The sequence below is a fragment of the Lichenostomus cassidix genome, chromosome 4A (genome assembly GCF_008360975.1).
Source record: "Lichenostomus cassidix isolate B80296 chromosome 4A, HeHo_3.0, whole genome shotgun sequence".
Classification (NCBI taxonomy): domain Eukaryota; kingdom Metazoa; phylum Chordata; class Aves; order Passeriformes; family Meliphagidae; genus Lichenostomus; species Lichenostomus cassidix.
Window position 1 is genome coordinate 13,768,915 of NC_139485.1, and position 26,796 is coordinate 13,795,710.

At 56.3% G+C, this 26,796-nt stretch overlaps 1 protein-coding gene and 1 long non-coding RNA gene across 3 annotated transcripts in view; one reads left to right on the forward strand and one right to left on the reverse strand.

Annotated features, from left to right (window-relative positions):
* Positions 1 to 1,104: 1,104 nt before the first annotated feature.
* EFNB1 (ephrin B1) overlaps positions 1,105 to 26,796 on the reverse strand; it is a 44,511-nt gene continuing 18,819 nt past the window's right edge. Inside the window, exons 2-5 of the mRNA XM_085060621.1 lie at positions 16,772 to 17,049; positions 4,090 to 4,182; positions 3,037 to 3,165; positions 1,105 to 2,072 (exon numbers count right to left, since the gene is read on the reverse strand). Of these exons, the coding sequence (XP_084916747.1) occupies positions 1,684 to 2,072; positions 3,037 to 3,165; positions 4,090 to 4,182; positions 16,772 to 17,049 (889 nt within the window). The 3' untranslated portion in view covers positions 1,105 to 1,683. The remainder of the gene's footprint in view (positions 2,073 to 3,036; positions 3,166 to 4,089; positions 4,183 to 16,771; positions 17,050 to 26,796) is intronic.
* LOC146437530 (uncharacterized) lies at positions 23,236 to 25,634 on the forward strand. 2 transcript variants are annotated; one of them, XR_014852272.1, is made up of 4 exons: positions 23,236 to 23,439; positions 24,046 to 24,104; positions 24,480 to 25,177; positions 25,435 to 25,634. It is a non-coding gene; the product is annotated as an uncharacterized LOC146437530 (long non-coding RNA). The 2 variants fall into 2 exon arrangements; XR_014852271.1 differs by having other exon boundaries at positions 24,046 to 25,177.

Below are 26,796 nucleotides of genomic sequence, written 5' to 3' on the forward strand. Positions count from 1 at the left end.
CATCCCTGCTCTGCCCCCGCCCCCGCCCGCTCCTCGTCAAGGCACTTTAGCAGAGCAGCTCCCTCGCTCTTTGGGCACTTCCTAACGCGGGATTCGGGGCCCTGGGGACAGGCGGGAACAGCCCAGGCAGGAACAGCCCTGCCGGCCCCACTCCTGCTCCCTGAGCAAAAGCAGCTACTGCTGGAAGGAAAAGAAAGTGAGGAAGGGGGGACAGCCCAAGAACAGGCAGTGACAGGGCACTGCCTGCCTCGCTGGGCTCACTGGCATCAGCCACGGTGCCGGCAGCTCCTCCCGGGAAGAGGAAGCTGGGAATGATCCTGCCAGACAGGCTCAACCCCTTCCAGTTTTGGGTGGGAGGTGGGCAAGGCAAGGGCAAGGGAGCCCGGGCTGTGGGACCCCCAGGAGGTGGCAGGACAGGGAATGCTCCTGTGCCAGGAGCAGGGCAGGGAACAGGCACAGTGGGGGCTGGTCCCCAAAGCAGGTCCCACCGAGGGGCACTGGATTCTCCAGGTAAACCAGGAGGGTGGAAAAGCCTTCAGCTCAGCTCCCAACCAAGCCAAGCCTGGTGCTCCAGCCTCTTGGGGGGCTTCCAGCCCCGAGCACCAGCCTCCTCCTGACACCCCTGGCATGAGCTGCAGGTCAGGAACCTTTGTTTTCCAGTTTTCCTTTCCAAGAACAGCCACCTGCAGCATGCCCAGCTTGGGAGGGGGCTGCAGCTTCCCCCTGCCACCTCCTACTTCGCTTCCAGCAGGCTCAGCCTCAGCCTGATGGAAAGCCAAAGGCTTTTCTCCACAGTGGGATGCTCCAGAGGGGTCGGGAAGAGCTGCCAGGCCATGGCTGCTCTGCGTGGGGCAGGAGCAGTGTCCGGCCCCTTGCGCACTGAATGCTTGAGACAGGGTGGAGATAGAATTTTTTTTTCTTTCTTTCTTTTTATAAAGAGACTAAAACAAGAGTCAACAGCTACGAACACAAAAGTTTCCCGGGGCAGCAAGGGGAGCGGGATCTGCCCCGTGGCCGGCGGGATGATGTGCTGGAAGGAGGTGATGGCGTGTGCCCGGAGGCGGCGGGCCTGAGTCCCGCCCGGAATTCACAAAAATAAAAATGTTACAAAAAAATTAAAATAATTATAATAATAGTAGTAGTAGTAAATCGGGTTTGCCAGCTTCCTCCCTGCACAGTTGTCTGCATGTCGGCACCTTGGCAAAGCATCCTCCTCCTCCTCATCCCCCTGTGCGCTCGCTGCTCCTGGGACCGAGGCCCCGGCGTCGCTCCAGGCTCCGGGACCCTGCGGCACTGGCGGGCACTTCCCGCAGGGCCAGAGGGGTGACGCGGGGAAATCCCAAATCACAAAGGGGAGGTGGAGTCTCCGGGTTTGCCAGCGGTGTCCCGAGCACGAAAAGGCACGGCGCCCGCCCCCACGGCCGGCCACAGTCTGGAGAAGAAGAGGAGGAGGCTGAAGGCTCACCCTCAGAGTCTCGGGATTACAAAAGCTGAGAACTACAAAACTAAATACAAAGGGGAGAATCAGCACGTGAGCGTTGAGCCCTCCGCTCCCCGGCGCCGCTCCCGGCGCTGCCCGCACCGTGCCGGGGTGGGGTGGGGGGCGTTTCGCTTCCTCCCTGCGGCGCCAGCCCCGCGCCCGGCGCTCCCGCGCTGCTGCATCGGCCGTTCCCAGGCTGCTCCTCACACCTTGTAGTAAATGTTGGCTGGGCTCTGCGGGGGCATCTCCTGCACGATGTAGACGGGGTGCCCGTAGTCCCCGCTCACCTTCTCGTAGTGCGGGCAGTAGTTGTTCTCTGTAGTCCGTAAGGGGATGATGATGTCGCTGGGCTCCGAGCCCGCGTTCCCGCTGCATTTGGGGCTGGCCAAGGTGCTGAGGGACAAGGCTGCGGCTCTCTGCTGCGTGTGCTTCCGGTGCCGCTTGCGGATCTTGATCAGGAGCACGACGAGGAAGATGATGATGAGGATGAAGATGACGCAGCCGGCGCCGATGGCTGCGAACACGGCCACCTTGGAGCTCAGGAAGCCGTCGCTGGGACCTTGGGTCTCTTGGCCGTCCTGGTTGACAGAGCCTGCAAGGCAAGGAGAGAAGGGAGTCAGACAGGCAGGCAGCCAGATCCATGTTCTGTCCACGCATGGATCACACCTGTGGAGCAGGAGAATGAGTCGCCCATTGGAGCCCCTCTCTGCCCCCCAAAATCAATATTCTCCTGCTGTGCTCCCAAGGAGGGGAGCCCCTCACTTCCAAGTGAGCAAAGGGATGGCACTTGCTCCCCACCTTCCCACCCCAGTCAGACCCACACATCCCTGAGAAGGACGGGGCAGGGCAGGCAGGAGCCCCAGGCATCCACAGAGAGAGGACCACATGCCCTGTCCCCGACCCTGCATCCTCCTGCTCCCCTTTCCATCTCTCAGCCTATGGAGCAGAGTGCTGCTCATGTCCAAGTGACCACCATTCCAGACCCAGGGAGCCTTTGCTCCCCACAGCAGACCTGGATGCCCTGGTGGATGTGAGCTCTGACATGCAGAGCCCCCCAGTCTCTGATTACTGACCCCCAGCCCGGGGCAGCGGCAGCCCCCGAGGGGCAAGCGCTCAGAGGCCAGTCCGGGCAGGAAGAAAAGAGCAACTCTTCCCGGCTTCATCTGATTCCACTTTGCTCTCAGAGGGGTCAGAAACTCAGGAAACCACCTTCAAAGGGCTCTCACACCCGAGGACCTCACCTCCTCCAAGCCCTCTCAGATGTACTGTGAGGAACACATGGGAGGGGGAGGAGGAGGAGGAGGAGGAAGAGTGCTGAAACAGCACTTCCCTGCAAAGCTCTGCCAGGAACTAGGAAAACAAACCCGAGCTGCTCTGCACCCTGGGCTCGGGACAGCAGCAGGATGGCAGACACACTTATGACAAACCCATCGAGACCCCTGATCCAGAGTCTGGTAACCCTCGGATCCATGCAACAAGCTCAGCTTGAAGCAGCTTCATCAGCCCCACGGCAGGCAGAGCCCCATCCCTCTCCTGGGGATCCCTGGAATACCCACCTGGCTTGCCAGGCTCCTCCACTGCCGGGACCTTGCTGCGTGGGCTCTGTGTGACAACCTTCACGGTGTCATCGGACTCCTTGCTCGGCCGACTTGTTGTCAGCTGCTCTGGGATCACTGCGTTTGGATCTGGAAAATGGGAGAGGGATGGATGAGAAGCCTTGATCCAACCTAGAAGGCAGCAGCTTGTTTCTCCCCTAAAGAAGTGCCCCCAAATGCCAGCCACTCCCACGGGGCACAGGAGTGCTGAGAGATGCCGAGAGCAACAGAGCAAGGCTGAGCTGCTCCAGGGCTTGCGGGAAGCAGATCCCCACCCTAATTCCCTGGTTTTCTGTTTTCAGAGCTCCCGTGCGTGGGCTGGGACAGGTTTCTTGCTCGGGCAGCAGGAGGAAGGGAAGGGAAGGGCAGGCAGGAGGCCAAGGCTGCAGCACAGCTTTGCCTGTTTATTATAAATATTGGCCCCGACGTGCAAACACAATAATGAGAAGCAGAACTGGGAGCTGTGCATCCGAGTCGGGGCTGAAACAAGCCCGGGGCATTGCCGGGGCTGGGAAGCAGCTCAGGATGGAGGTGGTGAGGAGGAGGAGAAATGGGCTCCAGGAGAAAAGCTCATTGGTGATGTCCCTGGGGTCCCACTACTACTGGAGTCCCCACAGCCTGGTGAGAGCTGAGAGCCACCGAGCCCAATCCCTGATTCCTGACCAGCTCCAATACCATCTTGGATGTCTGGGAAGTCAGGGGGGCACTGCCTGTGCCAGCATCCCCAAGGCACTCGCAGGGCTCATGGGTTCTGTGTTGAGCTCGCTTCCCACTGGGATATGGCCCACAAGGTAACTGGGAACAATCGCTCCCTTTCAATCCCAGTGCTCCACACATGTGCCATGTTGTTAAGACAAAAAAGGCAGGAAGAAAGATCCTAAAAACTGAATTCTGCTGAACTAACCCAGGAGTGCTCCTGAGGTCTGGCCTCAGTTTCCCTGGAATCGAGCACCCACACCGCACAGAGGGACAGGAACCCCAGTTCAGGGGGCAGCAGGAGACCCCAGGACTCACCCTGCCCAACTTTCATGACAATCTTCATGGAGCGTGTCTGGCAGACCCCTCCTTCCCTGTTCTCCAGGCCATCCAGCGTGCCATTGGAAGTGGCTGCAAAAAAACAGAGGGAATGTTAGACAACTGCCTAGGACCTGGAAAGGCACTGCTGGGCAGCTTCTTGCTGTTCCCTGGCATTATTGTGCCATCTTCACTGTCCCTTGGCACTGCCAGGCAGGTCCCAGCTCTCCTCTGGCACCTCTCACTGCAGGGATTCACTCCTGACTCCCCATTACAGCCACATCCTCGTGCCCCAATCTGGAGCCCACCGAATTCCCGGCTCCTGCCCCTTCCAAAGCTGCCTGCAGCAGTGAGGACGTGATCCCTCCAGCTTCTTCTCACTGCCACATCCACACAAGTGAGCCATTCTCCACGCCTGCACCCTCCTCCCCCTTTAATTCCTGGATAATTTCCTTTGCTCCTAGTGCAGAATGGGAACACTTGCATATGCACAGTTTAAATTATACATCTCTAATTACACCCTGTGCCTCGGTGAAGAATGTAAACTCAGAGCCCCAGTGGGCTCCGGGGGCTCTAATTGCAGGGCAGAAGTCACTTAAATTCACATTAACTTTTCACTGGAGCCAGCACGGAGTTTTCAGCCCTTGGATCCCGCGGGAGCACAGGGAAGGACCCCCACCCTCCGGCCCTCTGCGGGGCTTAGGGCAGGGGGGACACAAGAGACAAAAGCCAAACGAGAGGATTGCAGGATTAAGCACCTAAATGGCAGACTCTGCTAAATAGACTTGAAAACCTGGTTTCTGATCCCAGAAGGGCCTGGATGCAGCCAAGAGTGGTGCTGGAACTGCCCAGGGACCAGGATGGTTCCCACCCCATCATCTCCATCCATCACGGCAAACACAAACCATCCCAGTGCTCCACCAAATCCAGCCATGGGGATCTATTCACCCAGGGAAGTAGGGAAACACGGGAGGAGCTCGGCAACAGTTTGGGGAAGGCAATGTAATGGAGAGTCACGGAGTCCAGGGATAATTTTCCAGACGCAAGGCAGGACTTGGCCAGCACAGCATAGCCAACACCTCCCCAAGCCTGTAGGCCAAAGCTCAGCCCTGGGGTTTCAGGTTCCCTGTGCAGCCCAATTCCTGCCTCCATCCCACAAAAACACGGGTCTGGGAGGGCAGGTGACTGATGGCAATTTGGGATGAATCCATTGGACCCCGCTGGGTGTTGGAGAGAGGACAGGAAGAGGCTGGAGTATGGAGCAAGGTTATCTTTCCACATTCCCTTTCCCACAGCAGGAGCTCAGGTGCCTCCACGAGCCTCCACGCTGGGATACTCTGGAAAGCACGCCCAGATCCCTCCAGAAAGCATGCTCCAAATCCAACAGCTCTTTCCAAACACTTCGGTGCAATCAAAGCTCTCGCCTGAAACCCCAGCAAATGTTTTCCCAATCAGAAATGCCTTGGGCCGTTTGCTGAGTTATCACCTCTCCCGCAGCAGGGTCCCGCCTGCCAGCGGCTCCCGGGATGGAGCCGTGCATCCAGCTGGGATCCGCTGGCGGCCGTTCCAGCAGCAGCACTGTCAGCACCAAGCCCCACGCAAACGCCTGGGAATGCGGAGAAACGCCCCCGACAGCCTGCACGAGTTCTCTGGAATCCAAACAGGACAGACCTGAGCTCAGCTCCGCATAAAAACACATCGGGAGTGAACTCCGGCAGAAAGCTCGGCAGCCCAGTTCTCCCAGGCCAGAGGCGCCAGTTTGGGGGTTAAATCAGTGGATATATCCCAGCTCACAGCCCTGAAGCAGCTCCTCGAACAGTTTCCCAGCTTCCCAGCTCCATGTCATGGGTTGTTACATCTTGAAGTGACTCATCCATTGAGAGAAAAGGGAGCAGTCCATAAAAAACAGTCCCTGTGAAGTCTCACGAGGTCTGATTTATAAATAATTAACTAATTATATCAAAATGAGGTACCAAGCAAGCGTAGCTTGAGTGGGGGGGAACCAGGAGAGACAAAGGCAGCAGTTCCTCCAAATAACTATGGAGGTGTTCCATCCACATATAACAAAAATATTCAAGGTCTAAAAAGGACAGAAGGAGCAGCTGGAGCCACATGGATGAAAGCTGCAGCCACAGGGGTGGCAGCTGGAGCCACAGGGATGGAAAAAGGGACACAGCTGAGCATCCTTCTTCCCACCTCAAACTTGGACACGAAGTTTCTTCTTGTTCTGCTTGTGGAAATGATGAGGGAGAAAGTAGCTTTGAGAAGGAACCATGAGGAAAAATGAAGCAGTTGCTCGAGGGAACAAACAAAGGGGAAAACACTTGTAAAACCCACAGTGATGTCTTGGAATGGCCTCTTGAAACAAGGACATGAGTTGCCATGTTCCCTATAAATCCACAATGGGCGAAGCTGGATGTTCCACACGGCTGGTTGGGCTTTCAAAAACCAAAATCCCAAATTCCCAAATCCATCCAAATGGTGAGAGTCCAGAGAGTTTGATGTGAACACGTAGGACAGGGTGATGTGAGAGCAGCAGGTCCCTGATCCATCACGGAAGGCTCCTCCAGTGCAATTCCCCATGAAGCTCTGTGATGGAGAGGTACTCCTCCCGTTCTGTTTCCCACTCTCCCAGTGGAAGAAGCCCCAGCAGAAGGCTCCAGGCTCAGCTCAGCCCAGCCCAGCTCCAGTGGATCCAGACTGGGATCTGGGTGGCACTTGATGGATTTCCCAGGTGCCTGTGCCACTCACTGCCAGGTTTAGGGTGAACTGTGGTGACACCACCAATCCATAACTGCCGATGGAATCCAGATTCAGCAACCCACGGAGGAAAAGGTTAAATCCACAGGCATGGCAGAGGGTGCAGGAGAGCTGGGAGAGCCCCGAGCTGGAGAGCGGCAGCTGCAGGGCAGCAGCAGGAGGCAGAGCTGTGACACAACGAAGGAAGCCAGGCAGGGAGCTGGGAATACCCATGGAATAGGAAATTGGCAGGTCTCAAACTCCCCACACCACAGCAGTGAGGCTCGATCCAGCCAGCCCTGGTGACACTGAGCATACAGCAGCATTTTCCTGCCCTATTCCATTTTGGGTGTATTCACAGGTTGGCTGAAGAACTGGGAAAGCAAAAATAACCTCTGGCCAGCTACTTCCAAAGGCTGACTTCCAAAGGCCACTCCCAGCCCAGAGAGCCATCAGATGCCTCTGCCCTAATGGAGCATTAAGCCCCGGGCTGCTGAGTGATGAGGATTTAACAGTGATACTATTAACCATGTAATTGCTTGTCAATTTAGAGGAGATGCTCAGCCACCATGGAAGCAGAGGCAGGACCTCCACTCCTGGAATCCCACATGCCCATCCAGCCCAGTGACACACACGAGGGAGCCAGGACAGATGGCAGAGACCCCCAACAAGCCCATGGTCCTATCTCCAAGCCAGCAATGCCATGTGCTGTTCCTGCTGCCACCCCACCAGCAGCACTCTGTGTCACCAGAGCTTTTCTCCCCCCCCCCTAAAAATATTTCAAAGCAGAACTCGGGTTTTGGCAGATGGGAGACGCTGGAAGTAATACCTGGCAGGAGATGAAGGCAAGGGTCTCTTAAATGGTCAGCCTTGGCCAGAGCGAGATGTTTGGTTTCTCTGCTGGATTCCCTCTAGCAGGACTGCGTTATGATTTGGGCCCCAAAGCACAATTAATGTGCTGAGACTGTAGCGAATCCAAGTCTCTTTCCTTTTATTGCTCTTAATCACTCTTCCATCTGTGCAGCACAGCCCTGCTCCAGCCCCAGCCAGGCACGGCGTGGCCACAGCCCGGCCGCCTTCCCCACCACCCCACTCGTCCCCAGACCTGCACAAGGTTCGTGTTTCCGTCACTTTAGGAGAGGTGGCAGCATCCCACTGGTGCATCCCACAGCACGACCCCGATCCCGCCGGAACCGAGGGACAGACCCTGGCGAGGGACAGCTGGTGCAGAGCAGCCTCAGCCCAGCCCGCACATCCCCTGGGCTGAAACCCCTCCTGGCACAGGTGAAGCCCCTACAGGTCACCCTGGAGATGTGCCTCCCACATCTCGGCATGCTCGGACACTGCCAGAGATCCCTGCAGGAATACACAAGCAGGCTGCACTTCAAATAAAACCCCAGCTCCTGCCACCTCCCCCCTCCTCCAGGTCTTTCAAGCTGTTTTACACCCCCTCGGTACCGACAGGGAGGAGCTGCCCTGGAGCCCAACCCACCACGGGCACTGAGCTCCTTCCCCCATCCCAACCAGGGCTGGCACCCCAGGGGACACCAAGCCACTTCCAGGTCACCGAGCAGAGGCACCCGCCTGCTCCACTGCACACCAACTCCCTGGGGCCTCCGGGGAACACAGCTTGGTTACAACCCCTGCTCCTCCTCCTCCTGCTCCTCCCGGGCAGTAGGGCCACACAGCCCCGTTCACGGCATCCCGTTATTGGTATTATTAATATCGGTGTCACTTCCTCACCGGCCCTGATGTGGGGACACATCCCCCAGCCCCTTCCCTGAGCTCCAGCACATTGGCTGGGGCTGCTGCCAGCGCCGGGGCAGGGGCTGTGCGGGGGGAGCCCACCCCACGCTGTCACACTGCCAGCGGGGCCGGCAGCCACCTTCCAGCCTTTTTCCAGCCTTCTTCCAGCCTTCTCCCAGCCTTCCTGAGGCAGCTGCGCCGGGAAGGGGCCCTGCAGCCCCCAAAACGCCTGTGTGAGCCAGCCCGGCCCTGTCCCGTCCCTGCACGGGGCAGGAGGTGCAAGGCTTGGGTTTCACAGCCACTCCTGCCAGCTCCAGGGCTGCTCCAGGGCTGCTCCAGCCGCATGGTCCAGCATGGAAAGAGAAGACCCATGGAGGCTGCTCCGCCAGCACCGCTGACCCCAGGAGTGCTCCCTCAGCTATCCTCCCTGGCATGAGGGCACTGCCATGAAGCCAACTGGGATCGCTCTGTCCCTCCCCACACCTGTACTGGGCAGGTGAGGAGCCCCTCGCTGCTGCCAGCCCATGGAGCACTGGGATTCTGCCCATCCCACTCCACGCTCCCGGCAAATAGTGGGAAAATCCCCAGTTCAGATGCACTGCTGGAAATGCAAATGAAAATCATTGCATGGGGTCTGGCTGGGATGGGGTTCAGCTTCCTCTGGCAAGGGTCAGCACCCCTAAAATCAAATTAAGCAGTTAAATTAGCCCCCTTCCTTATAGACAGCAGAGGGATACTCACAGAGTTACAGCAGGAAGAAGGGAGGACACCACCCACCACACTCACCCTCACCACCTACAGCTCCACTCTCTCCCACTCTTTCCTGGGGCAAAGCAAGAACAACAGGCAAACACTGAAGTATCCACTGGAAAAAGACACTTTAACCCAAGTAATGCTTAAGTGAAAAGCTAATTTCCCATTAAAACAGCTTTCTGATGGAAAATTATAACCAACGCTAATTAGTATCATAATTAAGAGTCACTGCTGGATTGCAGGGAACCTCATCCAGGCTGGAAATCACATCTTGGCTGCAGGACCACAGCCTGGTGACTCACTCAAGCCCTGTAGCACCAACACTGTGAGATGCCCTGTGGATGAGCTGTGGAAACTCCCAGTGTCCCCATCCTGCTCCCTGCCCAGCTCAGGGGGACCATGGCCCTAAATAAATCCTTTGTCTTCAGGTCTATCCATCCCTTCCAAGGAAAGCGTGTGTCATGGGGAGAGGAAGGTGATTTGTGCAGTCTCTGTGGTCGCCGCAAGCAACTGGATACAGGTCGGGATGAAAGTGCCACGTAATTCCCCACCTGATGCTCTGCCAGAGTCATTTGTGGGCCCCGCTGGGAGCAGGAGGGGAGGAAAGCACTTATTGCCTTTTAACAGGGTGTAAATCTCTCCTGTTAGGTCGCAAAACATCTGGGAGATGACTGAGAACTCCTTTGGGAAGGGGATGGAGACAGACAGCGCCATCCCCCAGCGGCAAGGCTGATGCCAAGGCCAGCTGCCCACCTGAGCTCAGGTTCCATCCTCACTCCCAGAGGCTCAGAGAAAACTCCAGGTTATCAGGGACAGAGAGGCTGACTCATGTGCAGATCTTCTGGAAGCTCCAGCTGCCTGGGAGAGCTTGGGGAGCCCAGGAGGTGCCAGGCAGTGGGAAGGGACAGGAGCTCCAGGTGCTGTGGGACAGCTGGGAGGAAACCCTACTGCAATTACAGGCAAACTTTGCATAAGCACCAGGAACTTCTGGAAGTGGGGAGGTGACATCGGTGCAACTCCTGGCCCAGAATTGCAAATAATCCCACAGCTGTGAGAGGAGCCAGCCCAGGCACTGCTCCCACTGTGCCTGTGCACTCAACAGCCTGGCTCAGAGCACAATCACCGGTGGCTCCCAGTGCTGCACCCCACAACAACTGGAGCAGGAGCTGATCCATTGTACCCGGGAATTGCATGGCAAGACCTCAGGAGCTGTTCTCTGCTCCAAGTGGACACCAGTGAACGGACCAAATAGTCCCCAGAAACATCCTGAGTTACAGGACTTGGAAATTTCCAATAGATGCCAAATAAATTCCTGACTATCCAGACAAAGGATTTGCCTCCTCACTGAGTTATGGATGAGGAAGAGGCCACTCTGCCCCCAAATTAGAGCTGATCCCACTGCAGAGGTGGGAGCAGCTGCCCCCAGATCCCATTGCTCCTACAGCCCCCTCTCCACGAGCTGTGTAACTCCCACTCCACACTGCCAGGTGGGATCAAAGAGCTCAGGAATTACACAGCAGCAGCAAAACCATCACTCCCAGGACAAAGAGACTCCATATGGAGGGTGACACCAATCCTCCCTGGAAAGATGACCTGCTAAAGACGCCACACACCACCTGGGCCAGCCTGGCAGAGGGGTGGACAGACACAGATCCCTAGAAATTAGGGATGGAAAAGGGTGGCATGTCACAGTCCATCAATGTCACCTCTTTACTGCCATCACTCCTGCCCATCATCTCTGCTGTCACCTCGGTGTTCAGGAGCACTGAGGAGTTAAACACATTTTATTTTCTCCTAATGGGTCGTGACAATGCTAAAGGGGTCGTGACAATGCTAGAGATGCTCATGGAAATAATTTCTGCTGGGGAAGAGCATCCTGGGATGCAGCCAGCCCTATTTCCCAGGCAGACAGCACCCACCGCCCGGCTCCAGAGCCCTCAGCTGCGCCAGGGCTATGGACAGGGTGGGGCTGCCCAGCAGCCAGGGAGTTAAGCACACACGGGGACCCCTGGGTGGGTGGCTATGGCAGGCAGGGACCCCTGGGCGGGGGTTTGTGGCAGGCAGGGCCCCCTTGGCTCCGGAGCAGATCAAAGCACGGGGTATTTACCTCCCGGCCGGGCGCGGGACACCGGCCCTTTCTGAGGGGGCTTTTCATCCCTATTAGGGCCGTGAAAGGCTGAGCCATGAGATCAGCTGCCAGGGGCTGTCCGGGGACAGCGCTGAGCCGAAAAGGTCAGGAGGGAGGAGGAGAAGAGAAAAGAGGCAGAGGCTTAAGGGACAGGGCTCAACAAAATCACATTTACTGTGGTCACGCACTTCAGACAAGCCTGCAAGACAAGGAACCGCGTGTTGTCTAAGGGCCATTATTTGGGTTTGACATGGCCAGGGCCCGGGCTTTGAAGTCGGGAGCAGGACACCGTTAGAGCCGTTTGTGTCCGGCCGCCAGCTCCCACGCGGCATCACCACCCTCTGCCAGCGGCTCCCAGCGGGATGGGGATGGAGCAGCAGAGCCCCAAAACCAGATGGATGCCACCAGGCTGGCTCTGCTTGGCCTGGGCGTATCGCAAACTGGGCCTGCTTGGGTGAAGAATGAGGAAGCCATTTAATTGGGGTTTTATCAGCAGAAGTTCACAGCTCCCATCACAGCATCAAACGGCCCTTGGCCTTTCAACTCCCCTCCACCAAACAAGTTGTGGGAAGGAGGATGAGGAGCACATGAAAGTGGCCACATTCAAATGTCATCAGCAAAGAGCTGGCGGGCTGACAAAGCCCCCCTCGGCACAGCCCCCAGCCCAAGGAACCAGGGAGGGAATTATCAAATCCCAAGGAATGCAGGAAGGAGCGCGAGCGGCTCTGCACACACGCGCTGGCACGGGCTGAAGGCTTCCCAAACCAACGGAAGCTGGAGGAGCACAGCCAGAAAAGCGAGTATGGCAATGTGTCCCAAAAAAGCTCACAAGGAGGAAGGATGATCCTGGCAGCTGGCAGGGTATAGGTGACCCCCTTCCCCACGCTGAGCTGCAGGAAAATGCTGACGGAGCATGGCCCAGGGACGAAGCCGCGTCGCAGCGGCAGCGATGGTTTACAACAAATAACTCTTGCCAGGTTAAGACTAATTGCATCTAAAAACAGAAATGCAAGACAAGGGCTTTAACACAACACTCAGGGTAATAGATCCGCTCTCGCTGCATCCCGCTGCCAAAAAGCGTTGGATTGGATTACGGACGTTATTACATCAAAAATGGATTGAAGGGCTTAAGGACTCACAATAAACAGCAAACGCCTCGGATTTATGGGGAATCATCTACTGGGACCTTGCTTTTCCTTCAGCATTGTCATCAAACAAGGGCTCGGTGCTTTAAAGAGGCTCACGGGACAGGTGGGACACTGAGGCCATGCCCAGGGGCTTGGCTGAGGGACAGGTGAGAGACCCCACCTGGAAGAACACCTCAGCACCACCACCACATCTGCAAACAGCTGCCAGGAGTGCACCCCAAGGCTGAGCGAGGGTTGCCTGGGGTCTCCACACCCCACTGAACACAGAAGGAGCTGTTGGGACCACCACCAGCCTCAAAACCAAACTGAATATTAACTGGGAACTATGGGAATCCATCCAGTTTCATCCCCTGCCATAGGCAGAGACACCTTCCACTAGACCAGTTTGCTCCAAGCCACATCCAACTTGGCCTTGGACACTTCCAGGGATGAGGCATTCCAGGGATGGGACATTCCAGGGATAGACTAGGTGACATTTAACAATTCCTTCCAACCCAAAGCATTCTTTGATTCTCTGATCCAGAGCTCTGGGATAGCAGGGAGGCACTCCAGGAGCTCCTCCTCACGTCACCCTGCTGCCAGGACACGGGGATTAATGGATCTCTATCCAGGCACCTCATTACCAGAGATAGTAAAACTGGAGCAAGTTCAAAGAGGAGCAGCAAACGCAATTAGGAGCTGGAGTGAATTAGGAAGGGAGGTGGAGGGAGCCGAACCTGCAGGGCTGGATAAGCTGTGGCAGGGCCGGAGCTGCCCACGACATCCCGGGAGTGCAGGCACCAGGCAGCAGGGAGGCTATTCCAGTGGGAGGTATTTTGCAAGGAGGGGCCAGGACACTGGGGACAGGGAATCCCACCAAGGCACCAAAGGCAGGCAGGGAAACACCCACGAGACCAAGAATAGAAGAAAACACAAAGCATCATGAAATAAAACATACAATTCCCAAATTCCCAGCTCCTTCACCCTCTCAGCACTCTATCCTGGTGCCCAACTCCTGCTGGAGTTTCATGTCCCCCCCAAGCCTCTGTCTCCAGTGATCTGCAAGCAGGAGCTGCTGCATCTTGTTCTTTATGGAAAGCCTTAGCAATAAGCATCACCTTTCCCTACTCAGCCCCAGCAGCAAAGACACTTTTAAGGAAAGCCTGGAGCTGGTGTGGAGGGGGTCGGTGTGAGGATGGGGACAGGGAACGACGGCTTTCAAAAGCCTTTTCATTGCTAAGCCGAGGGCCGGGGCCGTGTCCCTCCATGATAAAAGTGTCCCTAAACAAGGCTTGGCATATCCAAAGGGATGGCAAGGAGCAGTCCTGAATAGGAGGGACCCTGGGAAGCCCCCCAGCTCCGGTGGGGAGGTTTTCCAGCCGCTGGGGAAGGTGGGGGATGAGCGGCACACGCCCTGCTCCCCTCGGCTCCAGCGTCGCTTCCCCGGCTTAGAAATGAAAAGGGAGAAAAAAAACCCTTTTGTGTGTCCAGGCAAAGCTTGAGGAGAGGGAGGGGGGAAAAACTGGGGGGGGAAAAAAAGACAACATGTGGGTGGTCTGCTCGGGAGACTTTTGACTTTGTTTTTTTGGCTATTTTATTTCTTGGCAGAAAGAACTCCTGGGGCTGCTCGGCAGAGGGTATGGCCAGATCACAGGAGCATCCTCAGCCCACCCAGGGGCCAAAGTTCAGCTGGCAGCTCCCGGCTCCAAGGGGTTTCTCATCAAAGCACGGAGGAGTCAAGAGAAATTAAAGTCAGAAACGGTCCAAGGCAGGGGCAGAGGGCACTGCCGGCCCCCTGAGGAGAGGAGGGGCATCCCACAGGGATGCTCCAAGCACCCCGCTCGCTGCATCCCTATACAGCCTGAAAGTGGAAACAAGAGGCTAAATAGGATTTTATATTAAAAAATGAGCTTGAAAGGCTCAGCCCAACATCCAATGGGATGCACAGACGGGATTTCCCAAGCTGGACTGTGCCAGCTTTGCAAACTCCCAGCTGCGTGTTCCGTCGGATCTGCAGCGAGCTGAAGCTGGTCACCTGCAGTGACCCAGGTGTGCTGGCAGCCTTGGAGGGGAGCTGGCACCAGCTCAAAGCCACTGGGGCCCCGCGGGAGCCGCGTTTGGAGTCGGCAACGCACTGGTGGCTGCTTGTGAAAGTGCCTCCCAAAGCTCCGGGAGGCTGATTTTCACTTAAGTTTTTGTGTGAAATGCAAAACAGCTCCTTAAAATTTGGGTAATTCGGAGGCTGGTAAATTCTTCTTCCTGCTGGACCTGGTTACCATAAGAGGGATCCCATATTTCTTCTCAGTGCTTTGTTCGCCTCCTGAGGTCATTTTGGGGAACCTATTTGTCTTTGAGGGCTCTTTGCAGCCTGAGGGTACCATGGGATGTAGCTCTGAGGACCCCAATTTCAGCCCTCATTAGCTTGATGACCATGTCAGTGCTTGAACTTGACCTCCAAACACACAGGAGCCACTGACCGAGAAGTCAAGATGTTTGCCTGACCCAAACCTGGCACTTTGGCCTCTCTTCCCAATTTTTGCCCACTGCAGGCAAAGCTTGTATTAAATCAAGCTTTGCATCAGCTAAGGAACAGCAGAAGGGCTGAATTTTCCAAGTGCCACCAGGCTGGTGCCAGCTGTGGTAAGGGACCTAGGAGTCTATATGGGAGCTGTGTCAGAGCTTTCTTTTGGCATTCCCAGCCCATCTGGGGCATCTGGACTCGAACTAGGGTGTCCTGCCCCATGACAGCTGCAAAGCTGAGGCCCCTCAAGTGACATGGAACAGACATCCCCAGATCTGGATAGTAACAGTGATCATTGCTCTGGAAGAGCCCAGCCCTGCCACAGTGACTCAGCCCTGCAGAACCCACGGCCACTGCCAGCACCGCGCCGAGCCGAGCTGGCTCCGCAGGTTGTGGCGCCAGGTCGTCCCTGCTGTCACCCCTCCTGTTAGGGAAACACCGCTGGCTGACCATCCAGGAGCCATTCTGGCATCTCCATGGCCACACAGGGAACAGAGCCCCTTGTAAGCTCCTGTCACCACCTGGCTCAGACACGTGTCAGGAAGCACTTGGCAAAATTTGCCATGACAGAAGTGATGAGGGCTCAAGGCTGACCTGCCAGAGACAGGCCCGGCTGCTTTCTCTGCATCAGGTTTATTCCAAATTATTCTGCAGCAAGATTCCAACAGCCCCAGTCAGGCTTGCTGGGGACATCCAGACCAGCAGCCTCTCCATGGCACTGCACTACAGCACAGCCCCACCACCACCCCCACTGCCTGCCACAGCCTCGCTGCCCCCTCCCAAAGATTCCAGGCTAAAAATACCCTGTTTCCAGCTGGGAACACACCAAGGCCTGGCACTCGCTCCCATGCAGGCAGTGACCTCTGCACCGGCCGCTCACCGCAGAGCCCGCGGCACACGGCGAGGGGAGCTGAACCACAGCCACCGTGCCCTTTGCATTGCACCGAGCCAGGCGGGGACAGCCAGGCTGAGGAGGAGGGGAGGGGACAAAGAGCGAGCTGGCAGCACTGCCCAGACACGGCCGAGCTCCCCAGGTCCCCCTCCATCCACACTGGAGCAGGCACAAGCGGATACATCCCTGTGCAGTGATCCCCTGCATGCACAGACCACAGGCTCCAAGAAAATTCCAGCTTCCTTCTCTTTCCCCTCCAGAAAATGCCATGGTGCACCAGGACAGAAACAGAAAATGCCAGTGTGGAGGATTTTTCAGCCACTTTGATCACATCACACACTGGACACCACCAGCACTTCCCACTGCTGGGGCTGCTCTTGGAAGCAACACCCAGGAATAAGGACAAGCATCTCCTTGGACACCGTTCTGCTTTCTCCCCAGCCCCAAAGCAAAGCCCTGCAATACCTCTAGGAAAGATGGCAGCAAAAAATAGGCTCCAGGCACAATAACACTCCCAGGCCGACCCCAGCTTGGGCCATGCTCCCGCTCTCGGCCATGAGCGGGTCAGGGGACACAGCACAGCCACCACATAGGGACTGGTGACCCACTCAGCCAGTGACACATTCCTCCCCCTGCTCCCATCCAGCGGGACATATTTTCCATCCATGTCAGCTCTCTGCACTGGCCAAGTCACACACAAGCGCCTGGTGACACTCTCCAGGCGCCCGAGCCCTCCCGAGCCAGGGCTGGAGGCAAGGCAGAGGAGGGCGACTCACATGTGATGAAGTAATCCTGCTGCCGCTTGAATTCCAGGCCCATGTAGTTGGGGCTGAACTCCTGGAACTTGATGGTGAAGCGGATCTCCTGCTCGGGCCGGTTGCACGTCACCAGCACATTGGGGTCCATGACAGTGCTGCAGGCATCCGCCTGCTCCTTCCTCACCAGGTACAGCTTGTAGTACTCGTAAGGCTTGGACGGCTCCGCTTTGGGGCAGATAATGTCCAGTTTATCCCCAATCTCTGGGTAGATGACCAGCCCCTTCCCAGTCATGAACCTGGAAGAGAGGAGGGTAAGAGGTTACCATGTGCTGGAGCAGAGGCCACGCCAGCCCAGCCCACCCTGCTCTGACACCATTTCTTTTGTGATTCAACTCTGCAAGATGGGTTTTGACACCAAAATTAAGTTGCACACTTCCCTCACCATCCCACTGTGCTGCATGGAGCCACCACGGGTTCCTGCTGACAAAACCAGGGCTGGCTCAGGTCAGTCCCGCTTGCCAGCCACGACAAGGGCGGGCACCCTTCCCCAAGCCTGGCATCCAACAGAGAATGAGTCTTTCCACAAAGGGCTGGGAGACGCCACGGCTCTGCCCGACGGCCAGGCAAGGAGCTTCCTGCAGGGACAGGCAATAATTAGGCATGGGGAGAAGTCCTGACAATGGGGCGCAGGGAGGGATCCCGTCCACGCCCCGGCTCCCTGAGGAATTCCTGTCCTTAAATGGAAGGGAGGGAAGCATCCTGCAGGACAACTTCTACTGAGCCAGGCTCAACAGTGTGCCCAGGAGCGTGGGAGGACCGGATGGAGAGGAGCAAGGAGGGAGGAAAGCTATTCGGGGCTGGAAGGCAGGGCATTGGGAAGGGAAGGAAGGCAAGATGCTGATAATTAACATTCGGATCTCGTTATGGTGGGGCAAGGCTCTGATTAGGTTTTTTCAGTGTGAAGGAGAGGATTAGGGCAGCAAGGAGGGAAGCAGCAGATCATCTGCTTTGATGTAGGCAACTAAACGCGTTCCTGATGGGAGATAAGGTGGGAATGGATGTTCCTGCAGAGTTATCTCTGCTGCAACTACCTCACGTAATCTGGGCACGGCAAAACCCGAAGCGAGCGCTTTGCCAAGGCTGCACAGCCACACTTCCCCTTCCGTTGTCGGACACAGCTCATCCCTGCCCGAGCCCACTCTGGAGAGCGGATGGGGGCCGGGATACCTTCTCCCCCAGCCAGCTGCTCCGGCTGGAGCTGCAGGCTCCACAGAAGGAATATCAAACACACAACACCAACCTGCTCCGTGGCTCCATGCAAGTCTTAGCAAGAAGCCACAGAGCTGGAACCAGCACCCGGCCTTTGGATGCGGGAGCCCAGCAGATCCACAGGCCGAGCTGGGAGCAGGCAGGCGGAGCCGCAGCCCACACACCCCCAGTGTCCCTGGCACAGGCTCTGGAGCTCAGTGCCAGCTGCAGGAGCAGGGCAGACACACAGACATCATTTGCAACTTGCTGGCAGCTTGCAGGGTTGGAGGAGCATCACTGGCACCCAGGTCATGACACAGGGATTGCAGGCACAGTCCCATCATGGAGCTGGATTTTGGGGGGTTATGGGTCCATCCTCCCTGCCCAGCTGCAGCTCTGCCTCCACCACATCAGCCTGGTGCATCAAGGGGACAGTTGGGATCATCCCAATCCCAGCACCACTGGCACGGAAGCACCTTGGCCAGATGAGGTTGCAGGGAGTTTCGTACAAGTCATGATTCTAGCTAAAGGTGACCAGGAGAGAGTGGGAAACTTGACCCCTGAAGGGTCTTTAGGGATGCAGGTGGGATGCAGAGCCCGGCTCCATCCCAGCACTGCCAGCAGGTGAGCCATGCTTTGCTTCACACTACCAAGTAGGTCACCTGGCCAGTGGCCAGCACGCACTTCCAAAGGCTTGGGAGCGATAAAGGCTTCCCCACCCACGGCCGGAGCCCTGACGCAAGGCCGGAGCGGGAGCAGGAGCCGGGAGCAGCCCCTGGCCCTCCCTCCCCGCCCGGCCGCAGACACGCAGCGCAAGTGAACACTTGCACGGGTTCCCACCCCGAGAAGCAGCTGGATCCCACACTCCTTTCTCCACGGTTGGGCTGAGTCAGAGGCTTCCTGGCAGAGGACTCCAGAGTGACTCAAGCTCCCTCCTCCAGCCCCTGCCAGCTCCCTCCTGCCCAGAAGATGCCAAACAGGAAGCCACAAACAAGTCAAGCAGATGTCTTGCACCGCCGGAGCAGGAGGAGAAGGCCCTATCCACCCTCATCTCCATACCAGGAGGACCTATCACACCTCTGTGGCCAAAACCTTGGCCAACACCTGCAAACCAACCGGTCCCTGGGCCACCAGCCTGTTGGGATCAGGCCAAACAGATTTGTAAGCAGGGGAGGGGCCATGAAGCAACCGAGGCAGCTGAGAACCTTCCAGCACCACATCCTGCTGGCACCTCTTCATCTCAGGAACTTCAGGACCAGGGCCTACCTTTGGTTTATTTAAGGATAAAACAAGGAGGCAAATCCCTTCCATGAACACTCAGTCTCAGGTCCAGAAGCACACAGCTGCTGTCTGGGAATTAGCCCAGGAACATCTTCCAGATTCACGCAAACATGGAGCAAGACAGAGCCACTTCCCTGTGCTGCTCCCTCCAACCGCTGTTTCCCACTCGCACACATACGGTTTTCCCTTTGTCCTCCAATTTTCCTGATTTTTTTCTCCTCCATTTCCCCTCTTCTCCAACAGCAGGGCTGCTCCCAGATGACAGCCTGGGCAGCACAGGAGGAGGAAATAAACCTGAGGCATATACCTCAAACCCCTCATACAGCTCTTCCAGCTCTTCACCACACACAGAGACCTTTATTTCCCAAAAAAATTCTGCTTTGTCACAAGAACATCTTGTGATGATGGTCTTAGGGAAGACCAACAACAGCTCCCACCATGCCAGAGGCTGGTTCTCCAGGAAATTCTCCTTTAAAGTACACAGTGAAAAGCAACATTCATCACAAGAAAAGGAGAGGAAAAAAAGGTCCAAAAATTGTCACATGTTGCCTGAATGCAGGATTTCAGCCAGTTCTGGAGACGAGGAATTTTAGTTCCGAGGGATGGTTGAAGACAAAAAGGAATTACACTCTTGACTTGTCTTCACAAGGACACATCTTCAGATTTATCTTAACCCGGAGGAATGAACACAGCAACTCTTAAATTAATAGGGAAATTCACTGTGCCCTCAGAGCACCCGCTGTAATTTCAGGGAAGGAAGGGGGAATCTGCTGTTCCTCCAGAAAATACAGCTTGATTTCCCTGTTTTAAAAACAGGGAACAGGCAAGGGAAAAAAAAAAGAGAAAAACGAAAACTTAGCTCAACCTTAATGCTGAAACAACTCACACCATTAAGGATCACTCTCCTCTACCATGAGTACACCCACCACTCAGGAGGAGGATGGTGGCTCCATCCTTATTCCTGCCCCATCCTGAAGTGTTTAAGGCCAGGTTGGACAGGGCTTGGAGCAACCTGTGATAGTGGAAGGTGCCCCTGTCCATGGCAGGAGGTGGAACTAGATAAGCTTTAAGGTCCCTTCCAATCCAAACCATTCTGAGATCCTGTGATTGACACCATCACCAGTTCACAGGTAACATCCCAGCATCCTTTCTCCTAGTGTCCAAAGGGGTGGGAATGATTAACTACAGCCATTAAAGCTTAAAAAAATTTGGGGGTTTTTTTGCCAGCTGAGCAGGTGGAGAGTGCTGGCAGCTTCATCCCTTTAAAGCCCCTGAGGTGTTTTTTGGGTGGCACCCACAGCTGCACACCTACAGAGCTGGGGGAGCATCCAGGCCATCCCAGCCAGGCATCCCCATCCCCAGTGCCTCTCCCAGCCCCCAGCTCCCGGCCCCGCAGGTTCCTTGGGAGCGATCAGGTGGCAGCGTCCAATTTCTTCATTGTTTCGGGAGGTGTTTTCTGATGGGAAAGGTGAAAAGGGGATTTGTGAGCCTTGTAAACCGATTCCTCCGAGTTGGGTAAACAACGGGAGCTCTGTTGGCAGCAGGATGCTGGGATGCCGGAGCAGGGAGATGGGATTAAAGTGCAGCCTCTCCTTTGCCCTGAGTTGGGGGGCTGCTGGTGGGGCCCCCAACCCCTTGCAGAGCCCCCTCTCACCTCCACACTCTCCTTGGGGGTCCAAAATATAGGATCTGATGGAGTGACCGGGGGGCTACAGGTGGGACCTGCTGGAATTGAGCCATGGACTCAGCCAGTGCCCAGTGCCAGAGGCATGCCAGAGAGGGTTTGCTGGGAGAGGAGGAAGAACATGGGCTAAGGAGGAAAACTGAGCAAGTTTGGCTGGAGCAAGCTCAGGAGTCGTATTAGGAATGATACCTTCCACCTCCGAAACCCCCTCCCATGCAGGCTCCTCTCCTCCATGAGGGCACACACAGATAGACACAGATGAGCCAACACACTCCCAGCAATCCTGCAGACACACGTGTCCTGCAGATAAGTCATCCAGAACCTTAAAATCCAGCAATCCTACAGCTCTTCCTTAGGGAAGACCAATAAATAGCTTAAAAATACAATCTTTTAAAAGAATGGGTTGACACATTTTCCAACTGCTCTCCCCCTGGAGTCAGGCATTCCTTGCACCATGTCAACCACAAAATCTCCAGTGCAGCATCACCTTTCCCCACATCCACGGTACATGATGCCCCTCACCTGATTTCAGGCTTGGCAGGAACAGAACAACATTTCCCAAGAACCTTCTCCTTGGAGAAGATGCTCTAAAGCTGATGCTGACATACATATAAGATGACATATGCTAAATGCTGTTTGCTTCAAAGAAATCCAAAAATAACTGGATCTTACATGGAGGACGTGTATTTGTGGCAGGGAAGGCTGACAATGCCCGGCAGAGCGAGACCTGCAGGAGCTGGGTGGTTTTCCTGGTGTCTGGGCAGCTAAAGCCCCTGTGGGCCTAGCTCTCCTCACCAACAGAGCATGTGGGTCCTTTCACACAGATCACAGCTCCCACCTACTGGGAATCACCTCTACAAAGGGATGGGAAAGGGTGAGATCCAGTAAAAAAGCCAAAGCTCCATGTTCTAACTGGGTGTGAGATCCTGAAAAACACTCCTGAGCCCTGTGATTTGCCAGTGTCCAGCCACATACAAATCCAACCCTGCCCTCTCTCTATGCCTCACTCTTCCAAGCTTCCCTGGGACACAGTGGTCATGCCCAGGCACTGGGGACTCTCTGCCACCAGCCAGAAGAAACAGTCCTGTCCCTAGATATGTTTTCTGTACCCCAATGTCACAGAGCCACATCACACTCCAGCCATCAGAGTCCCCGCACAGCTCATGCTCCCACTATCATTCCAAAGTTTCCTTGGTGACACCCAGCCACCTCTGCCTTTGCCAAAATCTGTATTTTCAACAACAAAGAGATATCAGGGGGTTGGCAGTAAAAAGTGGGACCTCACTGGGGTGGTACCATCACAGCTGAAGTCAAACAGCATCACCAGACAAGGACAACTATTTGGTCCCAAGGGAGTTTGAGCCAACAGCATCGGATAACCCATGTCACAGGGACAGGTTCTCCTGGTGACACCAGGAGCTACCAGTGAGACACTGCTGCCCCCACCCACCTCATTTCACCTCTCCAGAGCTGAGGACAATTGAACCAGATGAATTACACCCTAATCCCAAAGGCCCACCTGATCCCAGCATACCACCAGCAACCATAGCCCTTTCCCAGAGTGGTGCCAGCACACAGAGGCACAGCCCCTTTCTCCTTTTTGACTCCCATTCAGCTCTTGGGAACAAAGATACTCCATGGAAGGAAGTTAATTACAAGTGGAATGAAAAGGTTCCTCCCTCTGTATCTGTCGCCTTCTCGCTCGTCCATCGCGCCGCTCATCACCACAAGAGGGTAAATAGGAGCACACGAACCCCCACGCTCTCAGATCCCATTCCTTTCATGTGCTCCTCTATTATTAGTCTCCTTTAGAAGAGCCTGCCATCTTTTTTCCCCCTGCTAATCTATGGATAATTATTTTCCTTGCCCTTCGGCAGCCCTCTTCTATTTCTGCTCCATCCTTTGGAGCCGAGGTGGCCACACAGAGCCAGCGATTCCAGGTATCTGAAGGCAGCTCCTATCTCCTCCACTCCTTTGGTCTCCGCTGTTCAGAGAGATAATTTTCACCTGCCAGCCCCTCCTGGGTCCTCACCATCCCTGGGAGAGGGAACAGCCTCTGCTGAGCCCCCCGGGGCCGTCCCATCCGTCCCCCTCCCAGATACACTCTAAGGCCCTTTTTTTCCTCATCTCGGGTTTAATGAGGCCCATTCAACCCTCCCAAAGACAAAAGGCCCTTCTCGTTTCCAAACGGATTTACACGACGCATCAGTGAGGCATAAACGGGTCTCCATGGCAACGCTCACCGACCCCCCCCCCCCCAGCACCAGGATGCCATTTTCCAACTCTGCTGCTCCCCAAAACCCCTTTGTTGCTTTCCTGCCAGCTGGGAGGCTCCTCGCAGACTGGTAACCCTCCCACCCCACAAGCCCGGCTGCCAGGGGTGACATTTTTTTAGGTGAAGTTACAGCATGTCCGAACCACTGTCCTCCTGGCACAGACACCCCAGCAAGCTCCACACTGTGACTGACTCCGGGTCACAGTCAAGCCAGGGTTGGGATTGAGAGGAAGGGATGGAAACACCAAGTGCAGAGGGAAATGAACCCAAACTGCCAGCTCTGCCCAGAAAGGGGGCTGATGGCCAAGGCAGTGCAGTGTGTCCACGCTCCAACACCAGCCCTAGTCACAGCCTGGCTCCCAGCAACTCTCCACAGGGAAACCGGTGGCTCTGGGGATTCCCATGGCTTTGGCAATGGCCAAGAGGCCATGCCAATGCTTCAAACAGAGGTTTGGCAAACATGAGCCTCACGTTCAACACTTTGGACTGTAACTCTCCCCAAGCAGCCTCAAACACTGAAGGCCAAGAGAGCACCTTGCTTATCCTGCACACCACTGGAAGCAGGGAAGGTGAGATGCAAGGAAGGTCCCACTACAGCTCCTCGAGCTCTGTTCACATGTTGCGGTCACTGTCGTAGCTCTAAAGACCAAGCCCTTACCCAGCATCTGGGGGACAGATCAGAGAGACCACTTTTCCCTGAGAACACCCACCAATGCTGGGTTTCTAGAGCAGGAAGTCAGAAGCAGAATCCTAGTTTCAACTGCAAACTCACAGCTTGCAGACAGGTCTGGTTTTCCCTTCCAGTCCAGATCCCTTCTCCTAGGGAGGAGTCACACCAAGGTTACCACCAGCCAAGAGCAGAGGTGGGTTCCAGCCATCAGGATGCTGGGAGAACACATCAGAAGACTTCAGGAAAGCTGCCAGGGGTGCTGTGGGATGCCAGCCACACCTTGGAACCCACGGCCAGCAGCTGCCACCACAGTCAGTGACGTCCCCGGCCCTGGTGACTCAGCCCTCCTGTGCCACGGCAGGGCTGCAGGAAGGGCTTTCTCCCTGAGCTATCCCTATAATTAGAGCATGGTCAGGGAGAGTGTACAAGTGCCAGACTCCCCACCAGTCCCAAGGAGGACATATGGATCAGCACCACCAAAGGCAGTGCCCACAAAAGGAGAACGTTCTCCTTTGTCCCATTGTGGGCTCAGCCAGGATGTATCCTAATGCCAATCCATCACTTCCAGGGAAAGCTGCTGACCACCCTCATGGCCCAAGGAGGAGGAAGAGGAGAAAGGGGAGGAGAGGGAAGGCTCCCAGCCCTCGCAGGAGCCAGGCCTGCCGGGAGCAGCCATGTGCTTTTCCATCCTCCCAGATCCGCGCACACTCCGTGCGCTCGGACGCTGCACCCGAACAACCTCAATGCAAACCCTGCGAGTGGGGGAAACAAAACCTGCTGCTAATTGAGGGATTTTGGAGCAGATTTAATTAGGGCCAGAGCACTGGCACAGGCTGCTGCTGCCACCTGCAGCACTCTCTGCAGCCGCTGGCGTGGGCTCGGGGGACCCCAGGCTCCTGCTCACGCCCGCCTGGGGTACTGACAGGGAATGAGGAACACCGGGAGTCCCCCGGGCTCACCCCCGCCCCACACCCACCCCTGCCAACCCGTTATTTCCCAGCACAATAAGCACCTCCAGCAGCGACGGAACCAAGGGCTTGGCCAAAAAATAGAGAGGAAGAAAAGCCATATTTTCTCCCTGGAGTCGGATCGTCCCGATCTCCCCTCGGAGGAATCAAGAGGGGCCGAGTTATCTAATTAATGCTGGCAGAAGCGGGAGGCCGAGGGCCGGGGGGCGGCGGCGGCCCACAAAGGCAGCATGGGGAGCGGTCTCCCCGCCGCCGCCGCCGGCATCCCCCGGCAATGGGGCCCCACGCTGGGAGTGAGGTAAGAGGGGATTCAAAGGGGGGTTTGTCAGGGGTTTTGTTTTTGGAAACGGGGGAGGGGAAGGGGACAGGGCTTGACAAGAGCTGACAGACAACTGAACAAAACCATAAGGGCCATGAATGGCAACACGGCGCTTTAATTGGCGTAGGAATGGAGAGAGAAGTGAGACAATGAGGCTGGGCGGTGGCGGCGCGGCCGAGGTGTGGGCAGTGGGCACTCACCTTCTCCTGCCCGCACCCCAATCCTTACCCCAACAGAGGCTGGCAGCTGGATGTTGCTCCATGACCCCCATCCCAAAAACATCACCTAAAACCCACAGGGAAAACAGGGAGGCAGAACGACAGAGCCCAGCACACATCAGGCATCACAAAACCCTGACGGCACCAGGAGCGGTACAATCCCAGCCCTGGGATGCTGCAGATATTAAATGATCCATCGGAAACAGCTCATGTTCCCGCTCGGCTCTCTGTGTTTTCCGGCTTCGGTTTGGCCACTCGTGCCCTGGCTACAGCCTCGCTCATCCAGAGGACGGGGGGCCGGGAGGGGGAGAGAGGGAGAGGCAGGTTAAAAGGGAACACGGTTGGATCAGCGGGGTTCCCACTCCTTCCCTGACCCCTCCGAAATAAAACGGAGGAGATTTCGTCTCCCGGTTCCAAAGCAAAGAATTACTTTGGCAGGGGCTGCGGCGGCGGCCAGGCGCCCACTTGGAAGGGAAAGCGGCAGGAATATGCCCAAGGAACCCAAGACAAGCCCTCCCCGCCAAGCCCTGCTCATTCTCATGCAGATCAACCCCAGTCGGGACGGAACAGAGGCAAATTGCAGCCCCCCCTCCCCAGAGCAGGGCTGGGGGCACAGGGAAGGGCGGGTGGGGGGCTCAGCACACCAGACCTGACACAAACCCCAGTGTTTTCCAAGATCACCCCTCTTCCCACCTCTCACTTTTCCAGCTCAGTTGGAAAAAAAGAAGAAACGAAAGCTAAGAGCCAAGAGCTGAAGTTACAGCTGGTGGTTGGGCTTTAGAAGAGAGGGAACCCCTTCCTTTCTGAACCCCAGGACCTGACACCCTACTCACCCTGCACCCCACTAACCCTGGATCCCACAAACACAGTTTGCAGCCAGGAGTCTCTCCCCACGGGACAGTGACTGGGTGCTCCTGCCACTGCATTCCAAACGGTACAAGAGGACTCCCCAGATTTCTCAACTTCCCACTTCACTGGCCACCTCCAAAGCAAGGGAGAGGAGCCACCAGTCTCCCCCATTTTTCTGAGAAATACTATAGAAATAAAGCCCACACATGCCCTGGGGAGCAGCAGAAACCACAGGTCCTCCTGGATTTCCCCTGGCTCCCAGGAGCCCCTCACGGTGTCCCAGGGCTCGTGTTTCCATGCCTGGAGATCCCACTGAGGGCTGGGTGACAGCCCCAGAGCACCCACCCAGGTCCTTGGGGCTCTGGGGATGCAATGCTGCGGTTTGAAGGATTAATCCCAACGTTAGGAACTGGGCAGGGAGGAGCAAACCCTGCGGAGGGTTCCCCATCCCAGCTGTGGGATGCCCTGCCCTGCCCCGACAGGTCTCCCGGGTTTCGCCAGCCCTGCCAGCCCCTGGTCCCAGGGGAGCAG